Here is an 11,564-nt window from a genome sequence, read left to right as displayed (position 1 = left end):
TGCTTATGGTTGCATTTACCATATCTATTTCCGTAAATAGGCCAGTATAAACAGTGTTGTATCGGAAAAACTGGGTAGTCTTGCATCATCGTCCGTCTTCACAGTTTGCGTGTCCCTGTGAAGTTTTCCTCATCAAAGTCTGTTAACAGTCTAATCGAAATTACTGCGGCCAGAGGCCCTGCTGGAGCATGGAGCGCTATGTCACGTAGTTTTTATCTTTTAGTCATCTAGTCTAGCGGAGCATACACCCTCAGCCTCTATCATCAATGGAGTCATCGCTACTAAGAGCAACATAAGAAAAATTCGAAATAAAGAAGTCTAAAATTCATCAATATAAGGCGACATGATTCATAAGCTATGGTCCCCATTGAATTGAATAGTTCTTATCCAATGTCTGACCCTGACACCTTGTATCCCATCACCTTGGACGTGCAGTAATAACAACGAAAAAAAAAATCCATTTTCAAGTTTCCTTGCATATTTTTTCTTGAAAAATTGCAACAAAAAAAAGGCCATAGAAATTTAAAAATTATACATAGGGATTTGTTCATAAAATTTGTTGTCATTTGCTTATCAATTATTGTCAAAACCTATATTAATGTTGTAATTGGTTCCTATTTGCAATTTTTCTATTTTTAAAGTTTTTGTTTGTGATTTTCCCCTCTTTTTCTTTGTATGTGTCCCCATTACTAATAATTTATATAGATACAAATATGGGAATCTTAATTCCAAATCAGTGGGGGTATTTATGAGAATTAAATGTCAGATTTACAACTAGCATTCTTATACTTATAACCGTCTAACTATATATTTGCGATTTTATTTTAGTAAAATTATTTTGGATAATTAGATTTAACTATTATTAAATTAATTTTTTTAGAATTTAAGTGTCATTCTTCCTATTTTTTATTATTAATAATAATTAAAAATCACTGTTAATTTTTCACACTGAGTAGAGGATATTAAGGTGGATTCTGAATTTAAGTGGTTCATACATTCTATTTTTCCACCAATTGACTTGTTATTTTCGTCGAGTCTTCTCATCTTCACTGCGTACCGTACATTGTATCCTTCTGCCCTATTCCTTAACTTTCATTTCCTTTCCACTCATTTCCTTCTAAATAAGCAGATTCATCCAACCAAGAGGCCCAGAGAAAATGTACATCTGTACCCGACCATTGAAAAGTTATAAATTATAAAAGAGCATTAGCAACTTCCATTTGTAAACAAAACTAAAGATTTCAGATTACACCAACCATGCACTGATGCATATATAATGGAAATTGAAAATGATTAGGAATGACGTCAAAGGAGAAGCAGCCATGAACATATCCAACATTTAATTTAACAATAATAATTGCAACCTCTCTATAGTCTTAGGCTATTGATGAGTGTCAACTCCACCTTCCCACACATATGCACGCGCGCGCGTGTGTGTGTGTGTGTGACGAAGGCGTGCATACAGGAGTCATACATCATACCGAAAAGAACGAGGGACAACAGTAAACTATGGAAGATCGTTTGATGTATTGCTCTGCTGCTCTTTGCCTTGTTATTTTTGTGGCTTTGAGGATCTTCTTCCAGACAAGATCAACATCCAAAAACATCACTCCAGGTCCTCCTTCCCTGCCGATACTGGGCAACATCCTTCAACTGGGACAACCTCTTTTTCGCTTCTTCGACTCTATTTCTCAAAACTATGGCCCCATCTACAGTCTCCGTATTGGGTCTCAGCTTGCCGTCGTCGTTTCATCTCTATCAGGCTGTCAAGAGTGTTTCACTAAAAACGACACCATCTTGGCGAACCGTCTTCCCCTCCTCAAGACCAAGCACCTCGCTTACAACAACAACACCGTCGTCATGGCACCCTACGGCGATTAATGGCGCAACCTACGTCGTATAATTTCCCTCGACATGTTATCAGTGAAACATATCAACTCCTTCCTCAGCATCCGAAACGACGAGATTAAGCTGTTGCTACGTAAGCTGCGCCGGGTGTGTGGCCAAGACTTTGCGAAAGTGGAGCTGAGGTCAATGCTTGTGGATATGTCCTTTAACGCGGCAATGAGAATGGTTTGGGGACAGTGGTTTTACAATAACGAATCTGATGTGACCGACTTGGATGAGGTGAAGCGGTTCAGAGAGGTCATGAAGGAGAGCTCGGCTTTCGACCTGGGAAACGATGAGTCAAACTTCGGGGATTTCGTGCCTTTCTTTCGGTGGATTGATTATAGAGGTTACCCGAAGAAGCTGCCAAATATTGAGAAGAGGCTGGACGATTCGTTCAACGAACTCATCCACCTGTATCGTTCCAAGAGGAGAGGGATGGAACGCCAAAATACCATGGTAGATCATTTGCTCTCATCCCAAGAAACAGAGCCCGAATTTTACACCGACGAAGCTGTGAAAGCCCTTATTCTGGTCAGTTGTTGTGCCGTTGCTTTTTGTTACATCTCACCAGGGGTCTATGGGAAACGATTATGAAAGTGCTTGAATTTTTGCAGGTTATGGTGGCTGGTGCCAGTGCGGCCACAGCATTAGAATGGATGATGGCGAATCTGGTAAACCATCCAGATGAATTGGAGAAAGCGAGGGAAGAGTTAAAAGCTTGGTAGGAGAAGAATGGCTCGTGGAAGAGGCGGACGTGCCTAAATTGCGATACCTTCACAACATCATCAACGAGAGTATGCGAGTCTTCCCACCGAACCCATTTCTGAACGTGCATTTGGCTTCAGCCTTCAGAAGATTGCAGAGTGGAAGGGTCTGATGTGCCACGTGGCACAATGGTGTTGGTGAATGCATGGGATCCACAGGGACCCACAGTTACGGGCTGAGCCAGATGGGTTCAAGCCGGAGAGGTACGATAATGGGGAAGGGGATGTGCGCAATCCGATAACATTTGGGATGGGAAGAAGGGCGTGTCCGGGAGAACCACTGGCGATGGGAACAATGGGGTTGACGGCGGCGGTGTTGATTCAGTGCTTTGATTGGAAAAGGATCGGCCGGGAAGCCGTCGACATGACGGCAGCTAACGGATTGGTGATGCGCAGAGCCGCTCCATTGGAGGCTCTCTGCAAGGCTCGTCCCATCGTCAACAAGATTCAGTTGCAGTTATTATAACTACGTTATGCTTATAGGGGAATCGCGCGCAGCTTGTTTCTCATGATCTTTCTGGTCTCTTTCTTTTCTGGCTTCCATAGTTATGGACTATGCAGCTCTCGGCTCCCTATAATAAACTAATACCTTATTGATATGTGGCAGTTTCGTATAAATATTCTAAGACAGCAGACACTAGATGCTTAAATCAGCAGACCCGCAACAATGTAAAACAGTGTTCCAGCAACAGACCATGGTTTTTCTAACACTGGGAACATAAAAGATTTAACAGATATAGCTGCGCAGGAAAACAAAAGAGATTAGTATTGAACTAAACGAAAATTTTAAGGTGATACGGTTACTTTGCAAATATAACAAAATACAAAAATAAAAACAAAGGATCTCAAACTACAAAAACAAATCTTAATCACTTGGCCACATAAAGTTAGCTCATGTGGCAATTGACGAGTAATGTGAGATATGAATTGAAGCACATGCAATAACTTTTTTTGGTTTTTTTAATACCAACCAGTTTTCAAGAATCACGAGAATTTAACCCCAAAAAAATGCCTGCTGAATTTAAAAATAATAAATAAGTCATCTTAATAGATTTTGATATGTCAAAATCATTACAATTGATTGAGATCAGTTCTAGAATTGGAAGCATCTGACTGGCCCAAAAAATTAAACAAAATAAAATATTTTCACCCCCTTTTTTCATTTTAATCGTCAGTTCCTTCTTTATTCTATATGTATAAGTATATCTATATATATAGATATTGGTCCAACCTTCATTATGTCAAATCTCTAATTTATTCTCTCTGTATATACTTGTTTAAAAGATTTTCCGCTCAGTACAAGTGAATTATTAATTTGCGCGCGGCGGTTTGTGTTGTCCGCAGAACAAGTGTCCAGTGAGTCAAAATTAACGAAAATAAAAAGTTGCGAAAATGATTACCTTATACAAATTTATAATTTTAACTGTAATTACCAAATTATAGATTATAGACTACAGCCTTTTTTTTATGTATTTAGAGACTCTATATTAGTCTTTGATTGTAGTTTTTTTTTTCTTTTGAGTATTTTCCTTTTATTTTAAAAATATCGAGTCTTAATAATAAAATACATCGACACACTAGAATTATTTACCGACCCAAAAAATACTAGAATTATCTACAAATAAACTATTCTTTGGTCCAAAAAAAAACTATTCTGGAATTATGTTGGATTGGCTCCTACAATACAACGAATATAATAATATATTTGACTTATGGGACTCTCAGTTTAGTAGCCGTTCAAGGGAGCCCAAGCCCGTTTCCGGGCGATCTCCCCTGTGCGTCCCAACGGCTAGTTTTATAACGGTAAGAAGTTCAAACCTATACCCATTTAAGTCGGACCCTCCTTCAACACCTCTGCCGCTTCGTCTTCGTCCTCTCATCCTACTTCCTTTCTTCCAGTCGTCTGCTTCTGATTGATTCCACAACATTCTGGGTCCAATTATTTTTCGACAGAACGATAATCCCCGTTACAGATAGTCTTCCGCTTTCACAATGTTCCAAGACATGTGGAATGCTCCCCCTGGTTTCAGACCCTCCAAGTCTGCTCCTTCTTCGCCAGCGAAGCCTCTTGGGGTTCTAAGAACTCGCTCGGAATCCTTCCATGTGACCCACAAGGTCCCTGTTGGTGACACTCCTTACGTCAGAGCCAAAAATGTCCAGGCAAGTCTCTCGGGTTCCTTAAAATTTTGATCCTCTCTTGGTTTTTATCATGTTTAGGTTAACGAGATTCTTTAGTTCGTCATATTTTTAACGATTTTCCTCGTTCAGTTGGTGGATAAGGACCCAGAGAGAGCCATTCCTCTATTTTGGGCAGCTATAAATGCAGGAGACAGAGTGGACAGTGCTTTGAAAGATATGGCTATAGTGATGAAGCAGCAGAATCGGGCTGAAGAGGCCATTGAAGCTATCAAATCGCTTCGAAGCAAATGCTCAGATCAAGCCCAAGAATCTCTTGATAATATCCTCTTAGATCTTTACAAGGTTATTTACTTCTCCCAATATAATTGCTCTCCCTCATGTATCACCAACAATACTCACAAGCTTTCTCTTTGACAGAGGTGTGGGAGACTGGATGATCAAATAATTCTCTTGAAGCACAAACTGTACTTAATCCAACAAGGGTTGGCTTTCAATGGCAAGAGAACGAAGACGGCTAGATCCCAAGGAAAGAAGTTCCAAGTCTCTGTGGAGCAAGAAGCCACTAGACTGCTGGTAAGAAAGAACAAGAAGCGGGGATAATTTTTACTCTGGTTTTCTAAGACTCAGGAAGCTAACTCGTGTGCTTGTTGAATGAATATAGGGAAACTTGGCGTGGGCACTGATGCAGCAGAACAACTACATCGAAGCAGAAGATGCGTACCGCAGGGCGCTTTCAATCGCACCGGATAACAACAAGATGTGCAATTTGGGCATCTGCTTGATGAAGCAAGGGAGAATTTCTGAGGCTAAAGAGACCTTGGGTCGGGTAAAGCCGGCAGTTGCAGACGGTCCAAGAGGCTCAGATTCTCATTTGAAAGCCTATGAGAGGGCACAGCAAATGCTGAAGGATCTGGAGTCCGAAACGATGAACAAGGGAGGGGTTGACAGGGTCGAACAGAGCAGGCTCTTCGAAGCTTTTCTGGGTTCTTCATCAATCTGGCAGCCTCAGCCTTGTAAAGATCATACCAATTCGGCTACCAATACAAATACCAATGCTAATTCCGTCAAAGCCCAAGATGATTTCGCTGATGAGAATATGAATTCGAATATAGTACCTAATTTCATGCCGCCACAGCAGAAGGGTGTTATTAGTAGTAAACAACACGTTGGCCCACCATTAGGGAACTCCCTTAATGTCGCGGCACCGCCATTCTACGCTTCAAAATCCTTTAGTAAAGAGCCGATGTTATTAAGAGAACCAACTGGGAACCACCACCACCATCATCATAATCATCAATTTGCGGAGACTCTAAAGAGAACAAGGTCTGGAAATGCTGCCGGATCAATGAGAGTGAACGAGGCAGGGGAGATTAATAATACGATGCAGAGGGAATCAGGAGTGCCCGAGAACAAGACAAGAAGGCTTTCAGCGGAAAGTGAAGGGGACAAGCTGACAGAGTTGTTGCCGAACAACAAGGACTTTGAAGATGCTATTCTTGCTGCCATTCTGGGCCCGACGGAGGAGTCAGATAACACCTCCGGTATATTCCAGAGGAAAATTGACAAGAGGCTTAAGGTGTTTCAAGATCTTACTCTATCTTTGAGTCCGAGGGCCTAAGCGAATTTGATTTTTAAATCAATAAAAATGGTCTCAATAAAACTGTTGTAATTTTAGGATGGGAGATGAACTTGTTCTCCATATTTAACTCTGTCCCTTTAGAGGACTACGCAGCATGATAATCAGGTCTGCCAATAGCTGCTGTTACATGGTAGATTATAATTAGTAATTCACTTGTCTTATTCCCATTCATTTATTTATTTGCCAAGCCTTGTAAACGAGGTACATCATTGACTTATAAATGAAATGCCTAAGAGCTGAATTCCACATTGCATTATTTTACATTCAATTTTTTAATAGAATTTAACCTATTTGAGTTTCTTCTTTAAAATTGATGGGGAAGGATCGTGAGAAAGAAGATAGATTAAGAAATTCACGGAACAAACAAGTATTGGGCATGGGCATGGGCATGAACCAAAAGGGAAGGCGGATGTCATGAAGCCTTTCTATGGCCCGGAGCTGGGAGAATGTTTGTAAAGACCAGCGCGGCTTGAAGAGCTGCTCTGCTCAAAGCTCATAAGATATGTCAATATCAAAAGAAAAAGAAGAATTTCATAGAATACATTTAGAACGGAACAAGAAAACTGATCATATTTATTCTTAATCTCATGTTTTCAATTTCAAGCTCTTTAATTTGGTGCTTACCTCTGCAAAAAGCTCCACAAGCTTGTGGAACTATGGATCCTCCACTAGAGCCTTGTCTGCGGAACTATGGAGCTTCAATAAGTCGCTTGGCTTCTCTCTTGGCAATTCCCTGAACGCAATTTCAATCCTCACACACTATATATATTCATTCCCCCGAATAGTTGTTAATTCTCAGGCTCGGCGGCTTACTTAAAATACGAATTATCGAACTTTGCATAGTCCCCTGTCCGTGGACCTTCGAAGCTTGACCGTTCTCTATGTGCCTTGTCCTAATTTCTTAAAATCACATAATCAATTTCAAAGTGTTCTTCAATTAATATGATTGAGCAGTTTTAGGTACTTCATCGTATTACCGTATATGGCTTCCGGAGAGCCGCAGTATCTTTATCAGTCAGACCCAAGGGACAAAACTGCAGAAGTGTGCTATGATAATATTCACTGTATTATAAACCAAGCAAATCACAAATTTTCTAATAGCATAACCAAACCATAATTAGATTGCGGGATCATTGACAAGTCGAAAACTATTGAAAGAGATGATTGAGAATTGAGCTTTTGATTTGAATTAAACCATTGATCAAATATCAGCTAAGCACGAGGGGAGAGGTAATTTCACCATGTATTGTCAGCGATAAATAAATCCTCCTTAATGCCTTCTTGATTGGCATTTAGAAGCCGCCCTTCTTCTGGGGATGTCAATAAATCCTGCTCAAGAGAGGAACAGAGTTGTTTGGCGGCCAGTAAATAATGGGCCCACGGGTTCTTTGTTTTGCAGAAGAGAATGGTCCCCGCGCCTAGTTACTAATTGTGTTCCCTCATTTTCATCTTGGATTTGGTCTCTTAATTTTCAAGTCATGGATTTAGTTTTCCGGATAAAATAGTTCAGATTTTATTAAATTATTGAGACTAATATTTTAAGTAAAAAAATTTAAAAGATCAAAATCTATTATTTAAAAATTGAGAGATCAAAACTATAATAAAAAGAAACTTGAATGACTAAAAATTATACTAATATTTTGTTAATTATATAGTGAGAACTTATAACATGACCTCAACTTTCTGCTTGGAACGAACTCAATTGTTGGGCACCCAGTGATCTCTGCAGCAACAACACCAGCAAGCTAAAACACAGACTCAATGATGCATATGTACATGTAAGTCAGTCTATGACTTAGGCATATAAAACTGTTAGTTTTCTTGGACAGAAGAGGGGGAGGGGACGAAGCTTATACGTCAAAGCAAGTAAAATTCAAGATGACAAGGAACTTATTTGGCACTTCAAAGTATTGAAATCACCTGGTACAGATCGGCATATGTATTTGATTCTTAGATGCTTGACCTTCACACACTCTGTTCTCTGTTCTTATTAGGACTTTTTTTTTTTTAATTGAAAAGCTGTTTCTGAAAAGATTTTCTTTTTATTGAAGAGTTCCAATTTTTAAGAAATTTCAGATTATATTTTGAAATCTCCTCTATTTTTTTTCATTTTAATTAACCACAAGCAAAATTTTTAACACTTAAATTTTATGTAAATTAAAAGAGCTGGGTTTTGAAAATGAATCTTAAATCCTTTTTTACCATAAATAACTTTTCGAAGTAAATCCTTTAGCAGCCTGATTAGCCAGTCGTTTGCGCACTCGAGTAAAAACACAATATAAAATGAATGGTCGAGAGAGAGAGAGAGAGAGAGTTAATATAAAGAATGTGCAGAAAGATATTGAAATTTTACTTCAAAGACAATTCATCTTATTGACGAGTCACACATCGATGAAAATGAGATTATTGGGAAGTGGGTGGTGTTCAGTTGCTTCTCCTGGTCCAGAAGAAACCGAGGATGATGGCGGTGCTGGCAACGGCAAGCCCAATACCCTTCGCCAGCGTGAGACGATCCTGAGAAGGCTTCATGCCTAGCTCTGAGAGTTTCTTGTGGGAAGCGGCATAATCTGCGAAAAAAGCATCCTCGTCCTACAGCAACAAACTAGAAATCATCAGCACAAGTCCCTAGGCAAAATAAAGAAAGCAACCTTTTCCCTTTTTTTTGTTTTTTTTCCTTGGTCTCAATTTCAGGCTCTTTGGCGCTTAATAATTACCTGGGCATAAAGCTGGACATCCTTGCGGAATTCAGGATCCTCCACTAGAGCCTTGTCTGTGGGGAGCTTCAATAATTCGCTTGGCTCCTCTCTCAGCAATTCCCTGCACGCAATTTCAATTCTCATACACTATAACAGTTGTTAATTCTCATCGCCTCAGGTTCAGCGGCTTACTTAAAGTACGAATTATCGAACTTCATATAGTCCCTTGTCCATGGTCCTTCAAAGCCTGACCGTTCTCGATGTGCCTTGCCCTGGTTCATTAAAATCCAAATAATGAATTTCAAAGTGTTCTTCCTCTAATATGATTAAGTAGTTTGGATACTTCATTGTATTACCAGTGTGTGGCCTCCGGAAAGAGCCACAATATCTTTATCAGTCAGACCCATGCGATAAAACACATCCCTTAAATGTGCTGCACCTGAGGTCATACCATCACGGTACAGTTAAATCAATCAACCAAAAAACCAACAAGAGGATCTGAATTCATACAGACAGCGATTGTTGAATCAAGTAGAGATTATTACTACCTAGTTTTGCATCTGGAAGCCGCCCTTCGTCAGGGGATATCGATGAATCCTGATCAAGAAAAGAACAGAGTTATTCAGCGGCCGCTAATTAATGGGACAAAGAGAATCCCCACGCCTAATTATTGATTCTATCCTGGAGTTAGTACTTTGGTCTGCCATGGCCTTACCTTTCTGCCTGGAATGAAGCCAATTGTTGGGCCCCCTGTGATCTCTACTGCAACAACTCCAGCAAGCTAAAACCCAAACTCGATCATATAAGTTAGTCCATATGTGACTAAGCATGTACAACCCCAGTTTAAAATCCTTATGACAAACCATAGTTCTTTATAGCACTTTAAAGTATTGAAATCACCTGGTAAAGATCGGCATATGTGATTCTTGGATGTCTGACCTTCACGTCCTCTGTTGTCAAAAAATTCCGAATATAGTATGGGTGAAATGGGTAAAAATGCATCTGGATCAAGTGAATTAAGGAAGCAAACTCACCGCAGAGTTCCACGGCTAGTTTTAAACCATTGTTTGCGTCGTGTTTCAACTCATGCTCATTTCTGATTGACCCATTAGGACCTCCTGTTTTTGTCTTTGCATCGTAGGTTCCAGCGTCATGCCACCTGCAAATATATAGAGTCGCATCAATCTCCGATAAAATATTATAAACATGTAACGGGCCGGAATTTACTTCAAATGCGTCGACTAATCAATCGGAAACTAATATTTAGAGCAACGAAAATCACGGCGAACAATTGATTATTTCATTTCTTTCTCAAGAAAAGAAAAAAATTGGCCTCTGCAACCAAAGGGATGATCGAGCATGGTGAGAAACAAAGAAGGAAGCATTTACGCCAAACGAAGCATGAGAGGGGCACAGTTCTTGCTGTAGATGAGAGCGCGAAGGTCGCGACGTGCCTTGTCGATTTGTTTGACATAATCAGAGTCAACACGGGGAGCCGCCATTTGAAAAGCAACGCGAGAGGAAGGCAATGGAAGTGAAGTGCAGAGAGACTTCTGATGTTTGAAGGCGCGAGAGAGGCATTATGAGGAGTACGTTATGACAAACTTGAAGAGAATGGTCTTTGGTTTGCATGGAATCAAGTAAAGGCATTTCCTCTTTCCATCCCTCCTCACTCGACAGGCTTCCACGAAACGAATCGATTCCTCCCCTCCCTCTTTTTTCTCCCCTTGTTAGCGCCTAAAACACAACTCGGTTTCGGGCCCACGCCATAAAAGACATAGAAGAAAACTTGGCCTGACCCCTGAAGAAATGTTGGAACTAGGTCCACCAAGAAAACCAGATTGACGAGGCAAGAGTAATATATGCCTATGTGGGAAGATTTTATGAAACTAGAAAGAGCCAATATCAAGTAATCAACATTCCTTTTGCCGTGCACCAGAATGAAAAAAAACATTCTTGTTGTCAAAAAAAAAAAAAATCAACATTCCTAGACAATCGTGGTCCTAATTATAAGATTTGTATAAAATGAGTTGTCTTAATTTACATGAAATATGGTTATAAAATGGTGTCCAACATGATGGTCAACAGGCCCTAAGTTATACTGCTTCCGGTTCTAATTATAAAAGCTAGTTAACTAATTTGAGGAGATTAAGAAAATAAGTTAAATTAGTTATTTGTAATATCTTAGTTATGTTTCAATTTATATATTTATGTTTTCTCTTTACGTGAAAAACTGAAACACATAGTGGAGGAAGTATGTTGTTTGTCATGTTTCCTCTGAGAAGGCGAATAATATACAGTACCGATATGTACATTACTTACACAGGTCATTACATGTATACTCTTGATTATTTCATTTCTTTCTTTGCTGTTTGTTTTTAAGTTGGCTCATTTCTTTCTTTGCTGTTTGTTTTTAAGTTGGCCTCTGCAACCAAA

General features: G+C 39.7%; 3 protein-coding genes across 3 annotated transcripts; 2 read left to right on the top strand and 1 right to left on the bottom strand.

The window, feature by feature from the left end:
- Window positions 1-1,914: 1,914 nt before the first annotated feature.
- On the top strand, window positions 1,915-3,120 carry LOC114731494 (cytochrome P450 81E8-like). The gene is made up of 3 exons (XM_028918676.1): window positions 1,915-2,421; window positions 2,505-2,611; window positions 2,814-3,120. The coding sequence occupies exons 1-3, from the start codon at window positions 1,915-1,917 to the stop codon at window positions 3,118-3,120; spliced, it is 921 nt and encodes a 306-aa protein (XP_028774509.1).
- Window positions 3,121-4,549: 1,429 nt separating this feature from the next.
- On the top strand, window positions 4,550-6,685 carry LOC114731504 (protein POLLENLESS 3-LIKE 2-like). The gene is made up of 4 exons (XM_028918685.1): window positions 4,550-4,814; window positions 4,923-5,135; window positions 5,211-5,366; window positions 5,455-6,685. The coding sequence occupies exons 1-4, from the start codon at window positions 4,647-4,649 to the stop codon at window positions 6,409-6,411; spliced, it is 1,494 nt and encodes a 497-aa protein (XP_028774518.1). The 5' UTR covers window positions 4,550-4,646; the 3' UTR covers window positions 6,412-6,685.
- A 2,057-nt stretch (window positions 6,686-8,742) lies between these two features.
- Window positions 8,743-10,630, bottom strand: LOC114731551 (L-ascorbate peroxidase 3-like). The gene is made up of 9 exons (XM_028918757.1): window positions 10,518-10,630; window positions 10,163-10,287; window positions 10,029-10,078; window positions 9,844-9,909; window positions 9,677-9,725; window positions 9,485-9,567; window positions 9,321-9,400; window positions 9,147-9,249; window positions 8,743-9,021 (listed from the first exon to the last, which is right to left on the bottom strand). The coding sequence occupies exons 1-9, from the start codon at window positions 10,628-10,630 to the stop codon at window positions 8,857-8,859; spliced, it is 834 nt and encodes a 277-aa protein (XP_028774590.1). The 3' UTR covers window positions 8,743-8,856.
- Between the last annotated feature and the right edge of the window lie 934 nt (window positions 10,631-11,564).

The sequence above is a fragment of the Neltuma alba genome, unplaced genomic scaffold (assembly GCF_004799145.2).
Source record: "Neltuma alba isolate B1F8T4 unplaced genomic scaffold, ASM479914v2 tig00012836_pilon, whole genome shotgun sequence".
NCBI lineage: Eukaryota > Viridiplantae > Streptophyta > Magnoliopsida > Fabales > Fabaceae > Neltuma > Neltuma alba.
This window is presented reverse-complemented; position numbering and strand designations above follow the sequence as displayed.

Coding starts and splice junctions, on each gene's coding strand:
- LOC114731494 (XM_028918676.1), top strand. CDS start 1,915: ATGTTATCAGTGAAACATATCAACTCCTTCCTCAGCATCCGAAACGAC. Junction 2,422..2,504: donor CTGTGAAAGCCCTTATTCTG/GTCAGTTGTTGT, acceptor GAATTTTTGCAG/GTTATGGTGGCTGGTGCCAG. Junction 2,612..2,813: donor AGGGAAGAGTTAAAAGCTTG/GTAGGAGAAGAA, acceptor TGGGATCCACAG/GGACCCACAGTTACGGGCTG.
- LOC114731504 (XM_028918685.1), top strand. CDS start 4,647: ATGTTCCAAGACATGTGGAATGCTCCCCCTGGTTTCAGACCCTCCAAG. Junction 4,815..4,922: donor TCAGAGCCAAAAATGTCCAG/GCAAGTCTCTCG, acceptor TTCCTCGTTCAG/TTGGTGGATAAGGACCCAGA. Junction 5,136..5,210: donor TCCTCTTAGATCTTTACAAG/GTTATTTACTTC, acceptor TCTCTTTGACAG/AGGTGTGGGAGACTGGATGA.
- LOC114731551 (XM_028918757.1), bottom strand. CDS start 10,630: ATGGCGGCTCCCCGTGTTGACTCTGATTATGTCAAACAAATCGACAAG. Junction 9,910..10,028: donor CATATGCCGATCTTTACCAG/GTGATTTCAATA, acceptor TTTGGGTTTTAG/CTTGCTGGAGTTGTTGCAGT. Junction 9,726..9,843: donor GCTTCATTCCAGGCAGAAAG/GTAAGGCCATGG, acceptor TTTCTTGATCAG/GATTCATCGATATCCCCTGA.